Here is a 24,884-nt window from a genome sequence, read left to right as displayed (position 1 = left end):
CACAAAAAATTCCTGATATGTTTATTCAGATCCGAAAAAAATTTTTTATCTAGTGATATCGGTATATTTTGAAATAGAAATTTCGGTAAAATATTCATTTTGATCGCCGCAATTTTACCAGTCAGGGACAATTTAAGCCTCCTCCACCTATCAAGGTCTTGATTAGTTTTCTGCAATAAAGGGCTATAGTTATCATCTTTTAATGAAGAGAGTCTCGCCGTAATCCATATTCCCAGATATTTTATCTTCTTAACTACCTGGAGGCCTAATAAATCTTCTAATTCTTTCGTTTGTAGGTTTGTCATATTTTTCACAATTATTTTGGTTTTGTTCTTATTAAGTTTAAGGCCCGCGACTTCTCCATAGTTCTGAACTTCCTGCATTAATTTTGAGCCGGTGTCTAATGGGTCTTCTAATATGAAGGCAACATCGTCCGCAAAAGCCTGTGTTTTAAATATTTCCTTCCTAATCTTCAATCCTTTGATATTTTCGTTAGTTCTAATCCTTCTAAGTAAGACCTCTAATGCTAGAATGTAAAGTAAGGGGGATAGGGGACATCCCTGCCTGACTCCTCTTTGGATCTGAAATGTCTGGGTTCTGTCTCCGTTAACTAATATATTTGCCCTCTGGTTTTGGTAAATATTCTCTATCATCCTCCTAAAGTTAGTCCCGAATCCCATTAGATCTATTTGGTTTATCATGAAGGTCCAATTCAGATTGTCGAATGCCTTTTGGGCATCAACAAACATTAAAGCCATCTGTTTTCCAGGGTGTTGTTCATAATATTCAATGGTATTTAAAACTGTTCTCAAATTGTCTCTAATCTGTCTCCCTGGGAGAAAACCATTTTGATCCTTATGTATCCATCGGTTTAAAATTTTCTTGAATCTCTCCGCTATTATAGTCATAAATAATTTGTAGTCTGCGTTAAGCAGTGAGATAGGTCTATAGTTGGAAATCTGCTTCGGGTCGGCACCTTCTTTCAGAAGGAAACATTCCCTTTTAATAACTTTGACAGGGTTGTGCAGCACTTCAGATTCAAAGGCAAAACGATGCTTCAGAGCATACTTACCTATCTGTATTTCTTTAAACCAAATGCATCTTTTCCCATAATAGCCATGCAATTCCAGAAAAGCCACAGCTGGTTTAAAAAGTCACAGATCGATGCTACACTGTATGAGATGCAGTGTTGGCCAGCCCCAAAAAGGACAAGTAACAGGAATGACTGAGTCTGGATTAAAGGCATTTGCCTTCTGTAATTTCTAATGCAGATCAAACAATGCAGTAAATGGATTCCAATTTGACAGCATCTTATAGCATCTTCAGTCAAAAGACAATATAATAGATACTGGCAGGCAAACCATCCAAACTGAGCAAACACGTCTAACCACTTTTCATTTGGGATCTAGTAGTAAGGATGTAGTAACATTTGATTATTTTGCTGCTCAGGCATTAATGCTCAGAGATGACTCATCCCTTTAAGCCTGCTCTTTATGAATCCAGAGTGATAATTAGGCAGATAAAGCTTTGTGTTCTCTATCCAAAAAACCATAGCTTATTATATTAATTATATGACGTTGTTGTGTAACAATTGAGCTAGTAAATAAAAAATGATGGAGGTAAGCTGTCAAATAAATTGCAAAATGGAGTCAGAAGCTATTTATTTCAATTAGCAAAAATATGAATAGTCAGCCTATGGCTTCAAGGCCCTATTTTGCTTCAGAATCCTATTTTGGAGATCCCTAAAGTCAAGCTATGATTCAAGGGTGAAATCCAGCAGGTTCTAACAGGTTCTGGAGAAAAATTTTGAGGAAATTTTGAGTAGTTCAAAGAACCGGCAAATACCACCTCTGGCTGGCCCCAGAGTGGGGTGGGAATGGAGATTTTGCAATATCCTTCCCCTGCCATGTCCACCAAGCCACACCCACAGAACCGGTAGAGAAAATTTTTGAATTTCACCCCTGGTATGATTGCATCATTACATTTCATTAGTACAAGCATCAAAAATCAGTAGTGGCATGATCTTCCAGCAAGCAGAAGTGAGAGATGTGCACAAATAGCGTATTTTTAAATCTCTCTTCCAAATTCCAACCATATGTGCTATGCAACCCTGCCACCCCGCATGATTTCCCAATGACTACAAACCTCCTTCCCCCCCGCCCCCACAAAATTACTATAAACGTAATCCGCGCCACCCAAAAGATGTCCATTTCTGGGAACAAAATAATTAATTAAACATCTAGTAGTGTGGTTATAATTTTGTTTTTCTTGACATGGTAACCACTGAATATTTGTTTCTTTAACTGCATCCATACAATACATATGAATTTAAATCATTTGCAATAGTATGAACCGTTTTTCTCTTCAATGCTATTAGAAATCTCTAAGGCAAGGAATTTGTTTTGTAAGCAGCATTATGAAACAATTAGCACTTCCTTTAATTCACTAAAGAATTCACATGTGGATTACTACCATGGACCTTTGAGACAAGTAAACTATTTCTTGTTACAAAAACCACTGTGACTGGAATCCTTTCAGAAATGCCTAGAAAAGTTGTGCATTTTAGGCACATTTAACTATCAGGGGTGGATGTGATGGTAGAAAACAGGTGACTCTCACCAGTATTGCTATAATTACACCTTTGCTGCTCATCATGGTGTTAATACTTCAGTAACAGCATTTTTCATCATGGGATTTTTACATTAGTTGAAACTTCTGTATTTTATTTTCTTTCTTTAATCTGGATGCTCTTAAAATATATAGATATTTTGAAGAAATAGTATTGTAACTTTGGATAAAATGCTAAGGTAATTTAAATTCAGTGAAATCTATTTAAGATTCTACTAAACAGATTATGGATGCCACAAAGCAATTTTTCTCGGGGACCATCCCTTAAATTTTAGACAACTCCATCGCATCTGATGTAGCCTGGCTGAGGCAGTTCAACTTAATTTTATGTTGATATTGCATCACTTGTGATCATTTATATAATTTAGGCTATTTTTAATAAATTAACTTGAAGGACTAAAAAATATATATCTTGAGAAGAACTATATATAATAGACCACTACATAAACCTTGGCCAATGGATCTCAATGGAAGATGATACAATAAAGAAAATTGAATGGCGTTGTTAAAAATGGTTGGCAGGCATTCGACAAGCTAAGCATAATTTTCAAGAACAACCTCCCCCTATGCCTTAAGAGAAAAGTTTTTGATCAGTGTGCTACCTGCTCTAACATATGCCTGTGAATCATGGACACTAACCTCAGAATCAATACAAAAACTACGAGTGGCGCAACGAACCATGGAAAGACACTTGCTCAGCATCATCAAGAGAGTAAAAGAATTGAAATGGAAATGGGCTGGTCACATAGTAAAAACTGATGGCAGGTGGACCAAGGCAGTCACAGAATGGATCCCACTTGATAAAAAGCATCCATGAAAGAGACCCGAAGAAGATGGATCAGCAAGTATTGCAGGCCCAACTGGCAAAAGAAAGCTCAGGACTGTATATGTTGGAAACATGTGGAAGAGGCCTTCATCCTACAGTGGATAGACAATGGCTAAAATGATGATGATGATGATATGATTTGTAAATTCAGCGAGTTTAATTCTCAATTGAATGTGCTTATGACTGCAGTTTCCTAACATTGGTACAATAATGTCTTAAGTGTCTGTGCAATTTTAACCATCAACCTCCAACCCTTAGAACATGGAAAAAGGGGAACAGGTAAAACTAGTTTTTAACAGTAAATAGGAATAATAAATTATTAAAATATTAAATTTTCTTTCAATAAAATATAATAGCAACATGCAAAGGTTTTTCTATAATTATGATGTCCAATTTTATAATTCTTCTACCTTCAGATTATATCAATCGTAAAACTAAAAGAGATTTAAAAAGACTTCCATTAAATGCACAGCTAAGAAACTAGGGCCCATAGCCAACCATGTCTGTCTTAAAGTGTCTTAAATTAATTAGCCTTTCTTTCTTCCTTTTTTCACTACTGGTCTTACATTAGTCTGGCTTCTTTGCCATAAAGTGCTGCCTATATTCTTTGTTTCTGATTCAAAGGAGTCATTCAACAAGATATGTCTCATTAAACCAATTAAGCTTTACTGCACGACCCTTTGATCACTGGAGCTCATAAAGCAGAAATGAAAGGCTATGCCTGAAGTTTGCTTCTTCATAAAGTAGCTCTGTGTATCTGATAAAATGAATAGAATAGTTACTGAAAGAGAAGATTAACTACAGAGCACTGTAGCTACCGCTACTCAATTACAGTATGCTAATAATATCCCATCTTGCTGATGTTATTACCTACCATATTGTCAAAATAATCTATAAAATGAGATATTTAGTATTTTATATGGATTTGGGAGGATAGGGAAGAAGAGGAAAAGCATACAGTACATGTGCAATATCTACAATATACTTTTATGCTTTTAACAATGCAATAAAATTACTAATTGTGATTAATAGATATTATAACTATTGTTAAGAGGTCCCATGTCTTTCAATACCATGGGAAACATGAGAGGATGGCTGGTAGGGCACTGAGCATGACCATTCTATTAATTAATTGGCCTCTCTGGGAAAAGGGACTGCACAGGCCATTTATTTGAAACAGCATATTTTTCTTTGTGAATATATCCAAGAATTGTAAATAGCCATGTTGAAGTTTTAAGAGAAGAACAATCCAATCCTGACCCCTATAAAAAGTAAATACCCAATGGTAAATGCAAACTTCTGAAGCCTCCAGAATGCAACATCAAGTTGGAGAAAAACTGGGCATAGCAAGCTTGCTTGCTTGCTATTTATTTTATTATTTTATTTTATTTTATTTTATTTTATTTTATTTTATTTTATTTATTTTATTTTATTTTATTATTTTATTTTATTATTTTATTTTATTATTTTATTTATTTTATTTTATTATTTATTTTATTTTATTTTATTTATTTATTTATTTATTTATTTATTAATCAAATTTCTATACCGCCCTACTCCCGAAGGACTCAGGGCGGTGAACAGCCAAGATAAAATACAGACAATACAAATATTAAAAATCCCTTAAAATTATTAAATATTTCGGCCGAAACACAGATTAAAACACCCAATTTATAAAATCATGAATTAAAAAATTTAAAATTTAAGAATTTAAAAGAGGGGAGTTAGGCCAGGCCAGCTTGTTGAAATAGAAAAGTTTTGAGAGCACGGCGAAACGTGCGCAGGTCCGGGATCTTCCGTATCTCTGGGGGGAGCTCGTTCCAGATGGTAGGTGCCCCCACAGAGAAGGCTCTCCCCCTGGGGGCCGCCAGTCGACACTGTTTGGCCGACGGCACCCTGAGGAGCCCCTCTCTATGGGAGCGTACTGGTCGGTGAGAGGCTATTGGTAGCAGAAGGCGGTCTCGTAGATACCCCGGTCCGATGCCATGGAGCGCTCTAAAGGTGGTAACCAAAACCTTGAAGCGCACCCGGAAGACCACCGGGAGCCAGTGCAGCTCGTGCAGGAGGGGGGTCACATGGGAGCGCCACGTCGCTCCCATAACCACCCGCGCGGCCGCATTCTGGACCAGCTGGAGCCTCCGGGTGCTCCTCAAGGGGAGCCCCATGTAGAGAGCATTGCAGTAGTCCAAGCGGGAAGTGACAAGAGCATGAGTGACCGTTTTTAACGAGTCCCGATCCAGAAAGGGACGCAACTGGCGAATCAGGCGGACCTGATAAAAAGTCCCCCTGGCCACGGCCGTCATATGCTCTTCTAAAGACAGCCGTGAGTCCAGGAGGACACCCAAGTTGCGAGCCCTCTCCGTGGGGGGCAATGACTCGGCCCCAATAGTCAGTGATGGCGCCAACTGACTATATCGGGATGTCGGAAACCACAGCCACTCGGTCTTGGATGGGTTGAGCCTGAGTCTGTTTCTCCCCATCCAGATCCGCACGGCCTCCAGGCACCGGGACATCACTTCAAGGGCATCATTGGGGTGGTCCGGGGTGGAGATGTACAGCTGAGTATCGTCAGCGTACTGGTGGTACTTCACCCCGAAACCACGGATGATCTCACCCAGCGGCTTCACATAAATGTTGAACAGAAGGGGCGAGAGGACCGACCCTTGTGGCACCCCACATACAAGGGGCCTCGGGGTCGACCTCTGCCCCCCTGTCAACACAGACTGCGACCGGTCAGAGAGAAAGGAGGAGAACCACCGTAGGACGGTGCCCCCCACCCCTAACTCCTCTAGCCGGTGCAGCATGATACCATGGTCGATGGTATCAAAAGCCGCTGAGAGGTCTAATAGGACCAGGACAGAGGAACAACCCCTGTCCCGAGCCCTCCAGAGATCATCAACCAACGCGACCAATGCCGTTTCCGTGCTGTACCCAGGCCTGAAGCCCGACTGGAACGGATCCAGATACGACGATTCATCCAGGTACTGGGGGAGCTGTCGCGCTACCACACTCTCAACAACCTTCGCAATGAAGCGAAGGTTGGAGACTGGACGATAATTTGCCAACACTGCCGGGTCCAGGGAAGGTTTCTTGAGGAGAGGCCTCACCACCGCCTCTTTCAAGGCGGCAGGGAAGACACCCTCACTCAAGGAAGCATTTATAATCCCCTGGAGCCAGCCTCGTGTAACCTCCCGAGAGGCCAGCACCAACCAGGAGGGACACGGGTCCAGTAAACATGTGGCTGCGCTCAGTCTGCCCAGTATCCTGTCCACGTCTTCGGGCGTCACAGAATCAAACTCTTCCCAGATAATACTCACAAGACCTGCCTCTGTCCTCCCCGCTGAATCTATCCAGTCAGAGTCCAGATGTTCCCGAATCTGAGCGATTTTGTCATACAGATACTGTACAAAATCCTCGGCTCTACCCTCCAAGGGGTCCTCCCGCGCTTCCTGGTGGAGCAGGGAGCGGGTCACCCTAAACAGGGCAGCCGGGCAATTATCTGATGACGCAATAAGAGTGGCAAAATAGTTATACTTCGCCACTTTTATCGCCACCAGGTAGGTCCTAATATGAGACCTTACCAGTGTTCGGTCAGATTCAGAATGGCTGGCCCTCCAACCACTCTCCAGGCGTCTTTTCCGGCGCTTCATCTCCCTCAGCTCCTCGGTGAACCAAGGAGCCAGGCGAGATCGACGCCGGGTCAGAGGCCGCAAAGGCACGACCCGATCCAAAGCTCCAGCGGCCGCCCTATCCCAGGCGGCCACCAGCTCCTCAGTCGAGCCGTGTGCCAGAGCCTCAGGAAATGGCCCAAGCTCCGTCTGGAACCTATCAGGATCCATCAGGCGCCTGGGGCGGTACCACCTCAGTGGTTCCGCCTCCCTGCGGCGGGGTGTGGCGGTTCGAAGGTCAAAGCGAAGGAGGGAGTGATCTGACCATGACAAGGGCTCGATCACTATATCCCCTATCTCAAGATCACTCAACCACTGACCAGAGACAAAAACCAGGTCTAGCGTGGTTTTATTTTATTTTATTTTATTTTATTTATTTTATTTTATTATTTTATTATTTTATTATTTTATTATTTTATTTTATTATTTTATTTTATTTTATTTTATTTTATTTTATTTTATTTTATTTTATTTTATTTTATTTTATTATTTTATTTTATTTTATTATATTATATTTTATTATTTTATTTTATTATTTTATTTTATTTTATTTTATTTTATTATTTATTTTATTATATTATATTATATTATATTATATTATATTATATTATATTATATTAATTATATTATATTATATTATATTATATTATTATATTATATTATATTTTTTTATTTTATTTTATTTTATTTTATTTTATTTTATTTTATTTTATTTGTTTGTTTGTTTGTTTGTTTGATTTATATGCCACCCTTCTCCGGAAACTAAGTAAGGAGCATTAGATACACTCACCGTCTTGAGTTATTTATAAAAATAATAAAGGCAGGATAAAAATAAACAATAATACAATACGTAAACCTGAGAATGTAGAAAAAAGCAATGTAGTAGCATACAGTTTAAGAAACAGAAACTCTTCCAATATCCCTGAAGTCATTTTGTTTTCATTGGTTACATTGCATATATTACTGTTGTGAATTATCAAACTTCAGAATTGTTGAATCATAGCACTGAGGTCACACAACTTTCGCATGCAATAATCAGGAAATAAGTCACACGCCTACTCCTGTTTGTTCCCTGCCCACTTTCTTTTATTAGAAGAAAGACAGCCACGTTTTAACTCTGAACCAAATAGAGAAAGGGAAAGGGACTAGCCTTCATACATTGTGGTAAAGCACTACTTACCACTATTAGTATAAAATAAATATGGACTTGGTTAGGAAGCAAATTCCTTTCAGAGCTCAGACTTCTCAATATTGTCTGGCTTACCACTGCAATTCAAAAATAATTATATATTATAGTTCATTTTGAGGGTTTCTCTTTGCTTTACAAAAATATATTGTTATAAGGAATATTTGAAGCTTTCTAGCTTTCAAGTTGTTTACCCCCTCTTGCTTCTGAAAGGCAGTTCAACAGCTGCAGAACTAAATTTTTAGCTAAACTTTTAAATTACTTTACACTTCAGCTATTGAAAACCAAGACCAAAACATTCAGGTTCAAATTTTAACCCTGCTTTCCTTAAACAAAGAGATAGCGTTTCCCAATACAGTATACCTTTGCTTGCAAATTTAGTGAATAGATAGTACAATCAAATCTCTCTTAGCTGGTGTAGACTGGAATTTTTCAGTCAAATTTTAGCCAAGCCTTTGGGTCCAGGCCAGCATTTTATTGTATGGGAGGTGTCTTTGGATGCCCTGTTTTTCTTCAGCTATAAACATGTCCATCCCTCACTTGCCTGCACTCTGCCCATCCATTGTTACAACAGTTTCATAACATGCCAACTCAAACGTTTTTTTAAAAAACACATTCTATGTCTTTGCCAGTTCACATTTTAAACTTAAATTATAGAGCATCAGGCCTACAAGTATAAAATGAAGTCTGCCTCTGCTGCCCTGAGGCAAACATTGATTAAGTTCCATTTGGTGATAAAAGGCTAATGTATAATGTAAAAATACAAGCAACACAATAAGCACCTGTAATGAAGATTGGAGATTTGACCACAGAGCCCTGCTTCTCAGCCCTGGAGACCAGCTTTATTTGTGCTGTGACAAGCTGAAAAAACAGCTTTTCTGTAGTTTTCAGAGGTGCCTAAGATACAGTGTTTGAGGTATGACCCCATTCACAACACCGATCTGTTTCTGAAAAGTTGAAGCCATTATTGAGAGAGCACATGCATTTGAATATGTGTAGGTTGGCTTCCTATTATCTTAAGCCAAGTTTCACTAAATATACAATTGGCTGGGTTCACACATAATGCTAAATGATTTTAATGATCATTTTAATGATCACGGGGTTCACCGAAGTATCTTAAGCCAGAACCTTTCCTCCCCAGCAGGCATTGGTAGGAACACAGACTTTCCCATGCAAACTACTGTAGAGTTGAGATTGCGGAACAGGTTTTCCAGAAAGGCAAGAGAAGATTGGCAGCTCTGATTGCTCCTCGTTTCCAACCTAGGACAAACGGGTCAAACTTGATCCAGATCATCCTGACTATCTGCGCTTTTCTCCGAGCCTGGCAAACAGGACGGCCATCCTCATTAACAGAAAGGAGGAAGATCTAAGGGAATACTTTACCCTTTGAAAAGACAGAATCTTTCCTTTTCCCCACTTGGAAGATACAAAACTCCCACTCCTAGGAATAGAGGTTAAAATAAGCCTGTCTGCAATCCAAGCGCGTTAGCTTGAATCCAATGGACTTCTTTTTAAGAGAAATTATTGTTTAAAAAAGAAATACTATTCATGCGGATTTCCTAAAGTTTCCTATATGGGCCTAAAGTGCATCTTTCCAAAGATCTCCTTCCTTTCTTCCCGCTGCAGAGGCCGACAAGGAGGGGAAATTCCCCACGTTGAGCACACACTCATCCCAGGAATTTACGCAACCTCTGGCCGCAACCGGTCGAGGGTGCTCCGTGTCCTAGTTTGGCTTCACCGCTACGGATCGGTGCATTCGCGTGACTACCTACCCTGCCCACTTTAGGAACAACTTTCCGGAAAAGGGGGCGAGGGGCACGTGAAGAAGTCGCAAAGCGACCATTAAGGCAGCAACTTGTTTTATACTTACGAAATACACATACTCTGAGCCTGAAAGCTTGGAAAAGAAAAGAGATAACCAGACACAAAGCCTAACTACCCTTCTCCCTTGGAGAGATCAGCACCTCCGACTCTACAGTATTTACTGGCTGCAATTCCGCTTATTCATGAAACGTGATGCGTTCCCTTCCCCTTATCGCCTCCTTCTTTCCTCACCGCGACGCCCCCCAACCCACCTACCCCCCCCCCCCCCCCGCCTCCATCTCGGTCTAAGAAAGCGGCGGGACCCAAAGGGCTCTTTTTTTTTTAACCGCCGCGGAGCGATACATTCAACAGAGAGACGGATTACTTCCGTCTCTCTTGCGAGACTGCTCCAAGTTGCGCAGCTGCCAAGATCCAGCCGGGGGCGCATCTCCGTCCGCGCCTGCGCAATTCGCCCTTGCGCTCAACTTATATACATAAGCGTTCCGAGCGAACCTCTCAGAACGGGAAAAGGTTTGGCAGGTGAGGGCCGGCGGGGCCAGGGAGGTGCGCGCGCGCGACTGACGGCCAGCGCGAGGACAGCCTGGAGTTCGGGGCGTGGGGGGAGGAGAGGAGGAAAGCGGCGGCTCGGGTGGGGCGGGGGGGCTTCTCCTCGCCTTGACCTTGTGCGAGGCCGCCCAGCTGAGGCGCCGGAGGGGTTTAACCGGGGACGGGCGGCGAGCGTCTTTGGCCGCCTCTTTGAATCGCCGGGGCGGTGGCAGGCGGCGGCCGGAGAGGGCTTCGTCCTCGGGAGGAAACCTCACCCTCCCCGCCCTTGTCTCTCGGTTTAAAGGAAAAGAGGCGCCACAGAGAACGGCGCTCTCTTGGCCAGGAATCCCAAACGACCCGGCCTGGCTGCGTCCCAGGGAGAAAGGGCATCTCAGGGACTGCTGGGTTGAAGCCTCTTTACATTTAGGAAGGGGTTTTCAAGCACCTATGGACCAGCTGGGGACCAGTTTGGTGTCGTGGTTAAAGGCAGCAGGCGCTAGAACCTGGAACACGCCGGTTCTAGTCGCCTCTTGAGGTCCAAAGGCAGCTTGGGTGGCTTGGACCAGTCGCTTTCCCTCAGCGCTGGGAAGGAGGCAATGGCAAACCGCTTCTGGCAACCTTGCCAAGAAAACTGTAGGGACTTGTGCAGGCAGTCATCAGGAGTCAAGGCTGTCTTGAAGGCACCCATACAGTCAACTTAGGGTACCAGTTAGGTTTAGTTTTGGATCCTCCCCCCCCAATTTTCTTTCCTTCAATTGTTTTATTTACCATAGGTTATGCTATAGAATAATCCCTTGCAATTATTTCAGGATCTTGGAAACGCTGCTTCCAAGATCATGTTAACACTTCAAAGACTTATATTCAGTGGTTGGATTCAGCCAGCTCGCACCAATTCGGGAGAACCGGTTGTTAACTTTCTGAGCAGTTTAGCAAACTGGTTGTTGGAAGAATCATTAGGGCAGAGAACCGATTGTTAAATTACTTGAATCCCACCACTGCTTATATTGTAGGGTAACTTTAGGTACACAAAGCCTGCCCCTTCCAATAGATGGAAGGTTAATTTCAAGGTTTAAGTTGTAGTCCGATAACTCGGTGCAGAACAAACTACTTAGCAAAAAAGTTATGTTGCAATATATTTTCCAGTATATCACATATTTGTCTTTAGAGCAGTACAAGAGGTACATAATTCTGAATTTGTATATCAATGTTTCCAGATATTCATACAGCTTAGTGTGGTCTGATTTTATGTGGTTGTACTAAATTTGTTAACTTGCTGTAGCTGTGAAAAGATTGCTTCACACATAGGCACTATTGCAAAAGAAAGGCTTTTCCCCAAGACTTAGCCTGTAGATAGATAGTGTAAGCTGTAAGGTATCTCATGTATATATAAAAGCTTCAAATAGATCCAAAGCTCTGTGAGTGAATTATTTTGTTACAGTACTTTCTAAATATGATAAATTGTATATCAAAAACCCCAAGCATTTAACTTGAAAGTAAACAATTGTGTACATTTTCTGTTTGCATTTTAGGGTATATGAGGTGCAGATTTATTTTATGCTTTCAGCCAAACTTCTGAAAATGGAAACCATTGTCCGTCGTTGCCCATTCCTGTCAAGAGTATCCCAGGCTTTCTTGCAGAAAGCTGGCAAATCCCTTCTATTCTATGCTCAGAATTGCCCCAAAATGATGGAAGTTGGGACCAAGCCTGCTTCAAGAGCTATAAGCACTTCAGCAACTCACTGCCAGCAAACCGAAGAATCCACTTCTGCCAATGAGAGTAAGTCTACACTTATTAAATTGACTAATTTGATCTGCCATGAACAAAAATTTTTTTACAAATGAAGGCAAATATACGTGTCCCAGGATAATATTGCAAGATCAAATCTGGGTCTGAAGAAGAGTAAACCTCTGGTCCCAGTAACCAACCCTGATTCGATCTTGCAAAAATCTTTTGCCTCACATGGGGAAAATGTTCTTGTATACATTGTTTAACAATTTATTCCATTTAGAAGTAATCTGGGACATAAGCACTGCATTGAAGCATGCTGCACTTTATTTCTTAATTGATAAATTGACTTGATAATAACATTTCATATGTTAAGTCTATCTGACAATTTTTGGGAAAGTCAGCAGACTATTTAAACTTTGAACATCATTCCATGAGTTAAAGGCCAAAGTATAATGTACTTTGCATCCAGCAGAAACTAGGAACAGAGGTGAAGAAAAGCATAAAGCTAGAAAAATAGCATGCAAACTAAGTTGACCTTGTGTAGAGCAGTATGCTATAGCTGCCCCAAATGGAAAAAGGCTTGTTATAATCTCTTGCTTTTATTGTAGAAAATATTTTCAACAACTGTTTTAGGCACTACTAAAGTATACTTTTAGTGCATTAAGTAATAAGGCTTCTAAAGCCTGCTAATAGGAAGGAAATTTCTAGAAGCTATAAATTCACAGCATTGTTTGAACTTCATAGTATGTTTATTCTTATAAGTAGATATAATTATCTAACAATTTTCTTCAGAGCAAACACAATAGCATGCAAAGGATTCTGTTGGCTACAATTGTATGCATGTATTCAGTCAAAACAGCTGATGGAAAGTATAGCTGATCTGGATTTTTCAAGTTATTAAAATGCAAATAGTGAAATGAAGTTGTTTTTCAATAAATGTGCTGTTAGACAATAAATATAAAAATATTTATAGGAAAGCAAAATAATGGACAGCATAGTCTAAGGCATAGAGTTGCTGGATAGCTTAAATCTGCTCTTTGGAAGGCTTTGAGTAGAAAATATCTTCAATGCTAATAGTTTTTGAAGGAAACCCATCTTTTTGATACTTAAGGGACCTTGAATAATGCAGTGCACACAAGGTGCATTTAAGACACTAAAAGAATACATAATGTTCCTATTAGAATGTTCTTCTTGACGGTAAGCAATATTACACAAAGTACAGAGGCATAAAAAATACCTGTTCAATGACCGCTTCACATTTTTCTATTCCGTAATGATTTATTTTTTCATTCAGAGAACAAAAACTCCACAGATGTGGCTAAGCAAAACCCAAGCAGACCCCAGCTTTCTGTAAGTGAACCATCTGCTGGTAGCCCAAGTGCTAATCAAGCTCCTGTTAGTAAATGCCCATTCTTGGCAGCTCAGGTGAATGAAGGAAACAATGTTTTCTGTGAAGCCAGCCGGGAACTCCAGGAGGATGTGGAAGAAATGCAAGCTGTAAGAAAAGGTGTGTTGCCCTTGTGAAAGTCTTGAGTGTTTGTTTGTTTATACAACATACAAAAAGGAGTTGTGCTAAGCAGATTTAAAGAGGAGAAATTTTAAACTTTTAAAATCAGATACAAATTTGCAACACTTTTCAAATAGTCGTCATGGGCGAATAGGCGGCAATATAAATCTAATAAATAAATAAATAGTAATTCTGCTTAAAATCCCATGTTGTTCATCTATTGATTTTACATACTTCCCTTGTCTAATAATTGCAGCAAACTTTGATTTAAAGAAGGGAGTGCTTTTTACCCAGATTTTAAAGTATCATTGAGCTCTTTTTTCTGTTTGGCTTAGATTTTTTGTTAGCTGATATTTAATACTCATCTGGATTAAATAATAAAACTTCTTTATGACACTTATTGAATGACACTAGGCCACAATCAGAATGAATTACATACGCCGTATCCTAAATGAAAGGCATATAAAATAGTTGTTGCCCATGAGAATCCCTGTAATAGCTTATATTTATCAAACAGGCTTTACATATGAAAAACGTAACATATAGAACCGTTCAGTAATATTGTATATGAAATCTTTTTGAACAATTCAACTATTCTGGAATGGCTTCTTAAATTGTTAATGTTACTATATTTTATTGTATAGAATTTACCCAAACATCAGAAAGTACTGTTGAGGTTAATGCTGAGATGGATGGTGAAAAGAAAAATGGCTTGTTGAAGAAATTCCAGGACATAATGTTGAAGCAGAGGCCAGAAAGGGTATCTCATCTGCTTCAGGAAAACTTGCCAAAGTGTAAGGATTAGCTTTATTGAACTGACTGATAGAAATCAAAACTTTCAGCTTTCAATGTTTTGCTAAATCTAAATAGAAATAATATTTCACCTTAGTATTTTCATTTTTAGCTGTCTCGACTTTTCAATATGATCAGTTTTTTGAGAAGAAGATTGATGAGAAGAAAAAAGATCATACATATCGTGTGTTTAAAACTGTGAATCGAAGAGCCCAGATTTTTCCCCTGGCAGATGATTATTCAGACTCCTTAATCAACAAGAAAGAAGTGTCTGTCTGGTGCAGCAATGATTATCTTGGGATGAGTCGCCACCCTAGAGTTTGTGGAGCTGTTATGTAAGTATTTTAATTAAAAATAAAGTGTTTTTAATTAGTGTTGTGTAGAATTTTGTACAATCGTTTTAAGAAGGTGACCAGATGAGTTAATTTCTAAATCTTCTTTGATTATGAAGTTCTGTGTCAGATAAATCTTGAGGATCCCTCTTGTACCTAATACTGTCTTATTATTATTAAATTCATTTGTTGCCCATCTCACCTCAAGGCAACCCTTTTCCCCACTTGGTCTTCCGAAGGTCCAGTGGAAAATAGAATAGCTATATTTATTTATTTAAAAGTTTTGTGTGGCCAGTCATCTTACACCCAAGTCTCTGTGGCTCCCAAAAGCAGTAAAACCCTGTAACTATAAAACCATAAATCATAAAATCGAAACAAAAATCCAGCATTGAATCGTCCCCCGGAATTCCCCACAACCAGATCTGGATAACTTCATTCTATTCCATAATGTGGGACAGCCATAGAAAAGGCATGCTTCCATGGTCCCACTAGGTGGCAAGTTTTCAAAGAAGGGACCCGAAGCATGCTAACACTTTCTACTCTAGTCATTCCCTTCAAATGTCAAGCTCTTGTATTACTATTCTTTTAAGAATACTGCAACAGATGCCCAGATTTCTTTTCCTGTGCAGAGTTGGCCACAGTAAAATTGTAAAATCAGTGAGATTAGCTTTGGTCGTTACTGCTTCGTATCTCGTGATTTCATTGGGTCAGCTCTGAAGCATGACTGATGTGGATTCAGCCCCATGATCCAAACTGGATTACTTGATTAAACTGTGTGCGTTTTTGGCAGTCCTTTTTTTTTAAAAAAAAAAATAATCTTTTTTGAGACAGAACCTATTTTTGAGGCTTATTCATTAAATTCATCAAATTGGTTACTTGTTCATTAAGATTTTGGAATCTTGGATAAAATCTGTGATAATTAAGTACTCTAGAAATAATTATATGAAATAGCATAAACCCAATTTGCAAGTATAATGTTATCCCAAGTAGTGCCACTGATGCCACTGTTGGAACCTTTCTCACAGGGAAACACTGAAACAACATGGTGCAGGAGCAGGAGGCACGAGGAATATTTCGGGAACCAGCAAATTTCATGTTGATCTTGAAAAAGAATTGGCTGATCTTCATGGAAAAGATGCTGCTCTTTTGTTCTCTTCTTGCTTTGTAGCAAATGATTCAACACTCTTCACATTAGCTAAAATGCTACCAGGTAAGATCCAATTTTTCCTATTATTTTACAAAGTAAATAATTTTACATAACAATTCCATAGCATTTTCTTCTACAGGTAGTTCTCACCCTACGACCAAAATCAAACCCAAAATTTCCATTGCTAAGGAGGACAGTTGTTAAGTGAATTTTGCCCCACTTTACAACCTTGATTGCTACAGTTGTTTGGTGAATCACTGCAGATGTTAAGTTAGCAACACAGTTGTTAAATGAATCTGGCTTCCATATTGACTTTGCTTGTCAAAAGTCGCAAAGGATGATCACATGATCCCAGGACACTGCAACTGTCATAAATACATGCCAGTTGCTAAGCATCTGAATTTTGATCATATGACCACAGGGATGCTCCAGTGGTCGTAAATATGAAAAATGGTCATGTCACTTTTTTCAGTGCCATTGTAACTTTAAACAGTCACTAAATGAATGGTTGTAAGACAAGGATTACCTGTACTATATTGCATTGATTTCCTTTTAAATGCAGTTGTTGCAAATAAGAATAGTTGCTGGTTCAAAACCATAACTTTTTAACCATAACTGGTAATTTTAGTAGTTTATTAAGGGTAGATGGTAATTCCATATCTGTACTTTTTGCTAACTCTTCATCAGGAGCTTCTTTTAAAAACCAGGTGTATAAGATATATGCTGATATACCTACATGCTTATGCTTACCTTTAATAAAATTGAGTATTTTTCTTGCAAGATTCTCCTAAAATCCATACAATCAAGAAAAACTTAATTTTGATAGAATCCATCATGCTAAACTAGATTTCTAAAACATTTCATAAAACAAGGAAACATGTCATAGCAGCACTAGTGTAACTCCAAAACATTGTTATCACCTTATAAGAACTGTATCTCTAGCATAAAATTTATCTTTTCGATGTACTATCCTAGCTATCGGGTTTTCCACCCTTTTAAAAAAAAATAACAACTTGGATTTCTGTAATTGTTGCCAAAAAACAAAAATTGAAATCCATGTTAAAGGTAAAGGTTTCCCTCGCAGATATGTACTAGTCGTTCCTGACTCTAGGGGGTGCTGCTCATCTCTGTTTCAAAGCTGAATAGCCAGCACTGTCTGAAGATGTCTCCGTGGTCATGTGGCCAGCATGACTAAATGCCAAAGGTGCACGGAACGCTGTTACCTTCCCACCAAAAGTGGTCCCTATTTTTCTACTTGCATTTTTTATGTGCTTTCAAACTGCTAGATTGGCAGAAGTTAGGACAAGTAACAGGAGCTCATCCCGTTACACGGCACTAGGGATTCGAACTGCTGACCTTTCGATTGACAGGCTCAATGTCTTAGCCACTGAGCCACCGCATCCCTTAGATGTTAGATAATTGATGTTAGATAAGAGCAATTTAGTAATATCTGCTTGTAGCTCCAATATTTGAGGGAGTTGGAAGAGTTTTCTTGCCTCATGATTTTTATTTGATACATAGCTAGAGGGATCCATGAAATTGCTGCTGTTACTGAGGATGAGGTATTAGTTGCCACTTGGAATCATCTGGTTTCCAACTTGCTTAGTCAGTTGCCCCAGTTCTATTTTGTAAATCAATAAGTACCCAAGTTAAGAAGATCAGACTGTAATGTTTTAAACTGTTGGGTTGCATTTATTCTTTTTTTTTTCTTTCTTTTCTCAGATTGTGAAATTTACTCAGATTCAGGAAACCATGCTTCTATGATTCAGGGGATTCGAAACAGTAGAGTACCAAAGCATATATTTCGACATAACGATGTTGGTCACCTCAGAGAACTCCTGAAAAAATCTAATCCATCTGTTCCAAAAATTGTTGCATTTGAAACTGTTCATTCAATGGATGGTATGTTTGATGTCTGAGGCACATGTTACTGAAACTTTGGAAATGATACTTATAAAAACCAAAATATAAATATAACCTTGTTTTAGGTGCAGTTTGTCCATTAGAAGAGCTTTGTGATGTGGCTCATGAGCATGGAGCAATTACATTTGTAGATGAAGTACATGCTGTTGGACTCTATGGAACACGTGGTGGTGGCATTGGAGACAGAGATGGAGTAATGCATAAAATGGATATTATTTCTGGAACACTTGGTAAGTATATTCATATGTGCTGAGGTCTAGTTTGAAGGTTAAGTAAAATGAGTCAAAATGTGATTAATAATCATTAAATCTTCAGAGATAATTGATTTTGGGTTAAATCTGGCCACTCTATCTTCAGATTAAAATATCTTCTGAAAATATAATTAACTTTACAAAAATCTGCTTTTCTTTTTAGATCTTTAAAGACAGGTTTGATCTTTATTTGATGAGGGAATTGTGTAAGGACACTTGGTAGGAACAGAACTAGTAAATACATAGAGTAGAAAGCAGTATTTTCTACAGGTGAAATATAAGATTGAAAATCTTTAAGGCAAACAAAGCATAATTTGAACTATGGGAAACTAATTTAATCCATTTAAATTTAAAGGAACTATGAACTGACAGTTAGTATTATGCAATAGAGAGAGGACTGTAATCAACTCCATTTTGCAATTTAGAGATATTGGTTTACCCAAAGTATGCTTTCCCAGTAGATTGCTTTACAAGTGGAGTTTGGTATGTTTGCATTCTTGGGATCTTGCACAAAAGGCAGTGAGCAAATAAGTACATATATTAGAGATGACAAAACATTATACAACAATTTCCTAATTTTGGTTATAGATGACAAAATCTAAGCTTCCATGCAATTCACTTAGTGAACAATTGCTACCTTTGTATGGAGAGTTTATCATGTCCCAAAACTTCAAGTGAAAGCTTCACATTACTTTATTTTGAATGTAGTAAGGTTTATTTAAGGTGTTACTTTATAGTATAGAAAATAAATTCAGAAATACTTGATGGCAGTATTATGATAAAGGTACCTCCTGCAAGAAGATTTGCTACTAGAAGAGTACTGCTTAAGATACCAGTTTTTGTATTATTTGTATTGATTGAGAGATGCCAAGAACTGAGACTTTTACTTTTTTTCTTTCAGGTAAAGCCTTTGGTTGTGTGGGAGGCTATATTGCCAGTACAAGTTCTTTAATAGATACTGTCCGTTCCTATGCTGCTGGCTTCATTTTTACCACTTCCTTACCACCCATGCTTTTAGCTGGTGCATTAGAATCTGTGAGAACACTCAAAAGTACAGAGGGGCAAGCTCTTCGTCGACAACACCAACGTAATGTTAAACTCATGAGACAAATACTGATGGATGCTGGGCTTCCTGTAGTGCATTGTCCCAGTCATATCATTCCTATCAGGGTAAATATTTAGCATGCTATGATTTTACAATAAAGTTTGGAAGCATCAACAATTTGTAGCATAGAGGAAAGACATGTCTTTAAAGATCATAACTTTTTGCTTTTTGTTAAACTTTGTGTATTAAACCTAATATATGTATAGCTAGTTCTGTTGCATAAATGAATAGGAGTAGATAGACGGTAAGAGGTGGAAGAGATGCACAGACCTATATAGGAGGTCATCAGGGGTGAAATCTAAAAATTTTCCCTAACGGTTCTGTGGGTGTGGCTTAATTGGTGGGCGTGGCTTGGTCAGGTAACCGGGTGGGTGTGGCCAATAATAATCAATAATAAAAATAAAGTACACAAAACAATAAGAGGTACCAAAAACCAACTTTCACACTTTACACACACACAACACAACCCAACACAACTGACTCACACACAATGTAAAAGCAGCTGCACTTCACCCAAAATGGCCCCTGCAACAAGCAGGAACCTCACAGCCACAAAAACCTCAAAAACCAACTTTCACACTTTGCACACACACAACACAACACAACTGACACACACAATGTAAAAGCAGCTGCACTTCACCCAAAATGGCCCCTGCAACAAGCAGGAACCTCACACAGCCACAAAAAGCTCAAAAACCAACTTTCACACTTTTTCTACACAAAATTCCATATACAGCTTTGTGAGATTTTGTTGTTTGTGTAGTTAGAGTGAAACACTACAGAAACAAACCAAATCTCAGAAAGCTGCACAAATATTTTATTTAATTATTTTATTTTATTTTTAGATTTTTAGATAAAAGCAGCTAAATTTAAAACTTCCTTAACTTTAAATTGCTGTCTAAAAAAAAATAAAATTCCTAAAAAAAACCCAATTAACTTTTTTTAAAGCTCAAAAAAAAAGTTACTTACCAAATTGAAGGCACAAGGCAGACAGATTGAGTTGCTAGCTGATGCAATTGATTGCAGCAGCTGAAGCAAGGCAGGAAAAGTGAGCACGCCCGAAAGAAGCAGCAAGTGGGCAAGTGGGGACCAGGCAATTGGGGGGGCATGGGTGGGGGGGCCAGAGATTTTTGCTACTGGTTCTCCAAACTACCTGCCGCCATCGCTACCGGATCGCCCAGTCCGGTCCAAACTGGGAGCATTTCACCCCTGGGGTACATATATAGGAGATGTGTGTTTGTGTTTATTGATACATAGAATGGGAGACGGACATGTATAGAGAGAAAGAAATGGATAGAGGGATGGGGGAGGACTCATTAAATTAGATGGTGACTGGAAAATAAACCTTTTCAAGAATTATTAGGTGATAACAGTTTTTGATGGAAGTTATTTGATTTCCATACTGTTTTTGGTAATGAAAAATTGTTTTGTTTCCAGAGCAAATGAATTGCTCAGTTAACAGAGCTTGGCGAAAATACCTAACATGGTGAAGATTAACTGACATTTTGAGAGAATAGAAGGATGTTTGCTGGTACTTGCATCTTGGACATGGAGAGCTGAGAGCTGTACTTCGTAAAAAAAATCACTTTGTCATCTGAGGCCCAATAGCATGCCAATATGATACCAAATAGAATGGGGCCACTTTTTTCTCTTGTCATTTTGGGACATACCCTTTTTTCCCCACCAAGAATCATGCATCTAATATTTAGCAGTTTGCCACAAAATATTTGTTCCCAAGAGTTCATATCACAGTTCAAAAATACAGGGAGTGCATCAGAGCTGCAAATTTCCTTGCAGTGGATTATATATTGGGGCTACATAACTGAAAGAACCCCCTCTCTGATGATGGCAAGAAAAGTTCCATTCTCTTCTCCCAACTTCCTCTGGCTCTTGCCTTCTCTGCTCTTTCCATAACCACTTTTCTATTGTCTCTATATAGTTTGTATCTCATTAGCAAAGATAAGACACAGTTATGAGAAGTAAGTAATGTTCCATGTAATGGTTGACTTTTTTCCAGGAACAGTTATAGTTGGTCAAAAGAAATTGTGCCTCCAGCCTAGAAACTCATCTGATTTTTTTATTAACTTTAGGTTGCAGATGCTGCTAAAAATACTGAGATCTGTGATAAAATGATGAACAAACATAGCATCTATGTCCAGGCAATAAATTATCCCACTGTGCCACGTGGAGAAGAGTTATTGCGTATTGCCCCAACACCACATCATACCCCACAAATGATGAATTATTTTATTGGTGAGTGAAAAAAACAGCTTTAAGGTGTTACTTGACAAGAATATGCATTGCTGAACACATCTTCATATAGAAAAAGGAAGTGCTATGTTGCCGGCCTGTATATGCAATTTCTCAGCTGTAAAAAGAGAACAGTATCAACCATTCAATTTCTAAGCTGAGTTTGTTTATTCATTGCCAGTCCCAAATGTCATAATTCCAGCAAGCTAAAAATACTTAAAAACAAGAAAAAACACATAAGAAAATTATAAATAACATATATAGCAGCTAGGAAAAATCAACCAATGATAACAATATAAGATCTGTTAGCCAAGTGCTTTTTATGACTAGTAGTAAGGATCTAGCTTAGCTGCACTTGTTTAAATAATTTCCTCTTTCTGTAATTAAGACAAATTATCATCAATACTGCTTGGTTTCATTTTTGAAGGGCCTTCAATCAAATATGCCTCCTTGTTGATAACTTGCTCTTGAATTGACCCTTCAGATGATAGACTATGATCTCCTGCCTCTCTATAAGCCACAAGTGTCAAAAGCACATATTTGTGTTTTAGGGCTGTATAAAGCATTTGAAAGGGACAAAACATGTTAGCATGTTTTAACTTTTCAACTTCTAGAGAAAGAGTTTGGTAGAGAGATAATAGATTTTGGAATTATTTTAAGATTTTACTAGGAGATGTATAACACACACACAAACATACATGCTTAAATGGTAGTAGTACTTAACTTTTTAAAAGTACTGTAGTTTTCAGACTGTAAGACGCACCAAGATTTCGAAGAGGTAAACAAAAAGTTTTTGCCCTCTCTGGGCAAAGTACTCTGCAGGCCTCTCAAACCCTCTGCGTGTCCCATTTTTTGCAAAAACGGGAATGCGCAGAGGGTTTGGGAGGCCTCCAGAGTGTTCCTGGGGGCTGGGAAGGGCAAAAATGTGATGCTTGGGGGGTTTGGGAGGCCTGCAGAGTGCTCCTGGGGGCTGGGAAGGGCAAACACGCCCCGTTTTTGGCTTATCAAATCCCCCATGCATCACGTTTTTGCCCTCCCCAGCCCCCAGGAGCACTCTCCAGGCCTCCCAAATCCTCTGTGCACCCCGTTTTTGCAAAAAATGGGCCTGTTTTGGGCAAAAACAGGACAAGTGGGGTGGGTTTCTGGAGGCCAAAAATGGATGTATTTGGTGTATAAGATGCACCAATATTTCCACCTCTTTTAGGGTGGAAGGTGTGCATCTTATACTCTGAAAAGTACGATAATCTTTATGTGCAATTAACTCATTTAGTATTAAGACAATAGTGAATCTATTACTGAAAGAACAAAACCAGTGTTTTAGGTTTTGCTGGATTTTTGTCATTAATATGTTTTCACAAATTAAAGCTTACAATTGAGGAAGAAAGTAAACTTCTTTAAATTATCAACTATGTTTTCCTTTTCTTGCAGATAACCTGTTAAGTACCTGGAAGGAAGTGGGCCTAGAATTAAAACCCCACTCCACAGCGGAGTGTAACTTCTGTAGTCGACCGTTGCACTTTGAAGTTATGAGTGAAAGAGAACGATCCTACTTCAGTGGAATGAGTAAACTTGTGTCAGCTACTGCTTGAAACAAATTGCAGCTTCATTTATGTTTAGAAGTCAGATATTCAAGATATATGTTATAGCTTATTATGTGCATCTTACTCTATGGTCTGAACAAATTTCTGGAAAATAAACTTTAAGATGATGTTTTCAGTTCTTTATTCTATAATCATTTTTCCCATTGTCATGTCTAAATAGATATAAAATATGTTTCTACTAATTTTGAAATATATAACTGATCCATGTTAATAAATACATTCGAGCTTTCATTTTTTAGTAACATGGTGCCATGACTTAAACTAAATATGAGATGAACTTGTACATTTTCATTGTACATTTTATCTATATGCAGCCACACTTTGAGGGGGATATGTGCCAACTTATAGCAAGAGGTAAAGCAGAGTGCAGAAGGAATACCACATATTTAGTGCTTCTACAGGAGAAAAACGAAAGAGAAACATTGGCTAGCTATTAAGGACTAGAGGACTTTTCTTTGTACTTCAAGTCCAAAACACTAGAAATATATGTATGATCTGGCATAGAGGGCATACCAGAGGTGCCAGTCTGTCAGGGAATTACATTTGGCAGGTCCCAGAAGGTAGGCTTTCTCTGCCAGGGTGCCTTCCCCCTTGTGGAATATTCTCCTGGACATCAGGTTAGCTCCATCCCTCTTAACATTCCACAGGTTCCTCAAGGTCTTGTTTTGTCCCTGACTAGATGTAGCTATATCGGGACGCGGTGGCTCAGTGACTAAAGACGCCGAGCTTGTCGATCAAAAGGTAGGCAGTTCAGCAGTTCGAATCCCTAGTGTAACAGGATGAGCTCCCGTTACTTGTCCCAGCTTCTGCCAACCTAGCAGTTCGAAAGCACGTAAAAAATGCAAGTAAAAAAATAGGGACCACCTTCGGGGGGAAGGTGACAGCGTTCCATGCGCCTTTGACAATTGGTCATGGCGGCATATGACCATGAAGATGTCTTTGGACAGTGCTGGCTCTTCAGCTTTGAAACGGAGATGAGCACCACCCCCTAGAGTTGGGAACAACTAGGACATATGTGCGTACCTTTTTTTTTTTTTTTGATGCAACTAATTAGTTCCCTAATCAAGACACAGATAGGGTGAAGTCTGTATATAACAGTCTGATTTTACACAGACAAAATAAGATGAAGCCATAGTTAGATTCCAAGAGTGTTCTATCTTGGTTGCTAAACCAGGCTTATGGCTTGGCATGATGTGCTTGCTTCTATTTGGCAAAAACATACCTTGTTTGTTTTTGCCAAATAGTACTATCTATGCATATTTATTGCAATACCAAAATCTATATTTGGACAATGCCTTTATTACAAGCCATCAAAAGTGTACATATACAATTGTGAGCAAACTTGGTATTTCTAGGGAAAAAAGTTTGAAGAAAAAGGAAATAGGGGTGGAAGGTTGAAAAGTATTTTAACAAGAATAGTAAAGGAGCAAACTTAAGTTTTATTAGATGTTAGGCTAGAGTTATTAAAACATAGGGTAGACTGTTGCCCCTTTCAGCAATACCTGGTTTTCTCACTTATTAAAATCTAGTAAAATTCCCAAACTTCTCATACTGAACAAGGTGGAATAAGCGTATTATCTGATACCCTGT

General features: G+C 38.9%; 1 protein-coding gene across 2 annotated transcripts; it reads left to right on the top strand.

The window, feature by feature from the left end:
- Positions 1-9,994: 9,994 nt before the first annotated feature.
- ALAS1 (5'-aminolevulinate synthase 1) lies at positions 9,995-23,409 on the top strand. Of its 2 annotated transcripts, none has more exons than XM_034439416.3 (11): positions 9,995-10,651; positions 12,187-12,434; positions 13,681-13,893; positions 14,538-14,687; positions 14,798-15,020; positions 16,043-16,227; positions 17,887-18,066; positions 18,153-18,317; positions 19,240-19,508; positions 21,534-21,696; positions 23,122-23,409. In XM_034439416.3, the coding sequence occupies exons 2-11, from the start codon at positions 12,212-12,214 to the stop codon at positions 23,280-23,282; spliced, it is 1,932 nt and encodes a 643-aa protein (XP_034295307.1). In that variant the 5' UTR covers positions 9,995-10,651; positions 12,187-12,211; the 3' UTR covers positions 23,283-23,409. The 2 variants fall into 2 exon arrangements, with proteins under 2 accessions (XP_034295307.1, XP_087743858.1); XM_087887732.1 differs by lacking the exon at positions 9,995-10,651 and adding an exon at positions 10,670-12,072.
- The last annotated feature ends 1,475 nt before the right edge of the window (positions 23,410-24,884 follow it).

This window comes from Pantherophis guttatus, chromosome 2 (genome assembly GCF_059756535.1).
Source record: "Pantherophis guttatus breed Tessera chromosome 2, ASM5975653v1, whole genome shotgun sequence".
Classification (NCBI taxonomy): Eukaryota; Metazoa; Chordata; class Lepidosauria; order Squamata; family Colubridae; genus Pantherophis; species Pantherophis guttatus.
The sequence above is the reverse complement of the archived record's forward strand: the minus strand, read 5'-3'. Positions and strand labels throughout refer to the sequence as shown.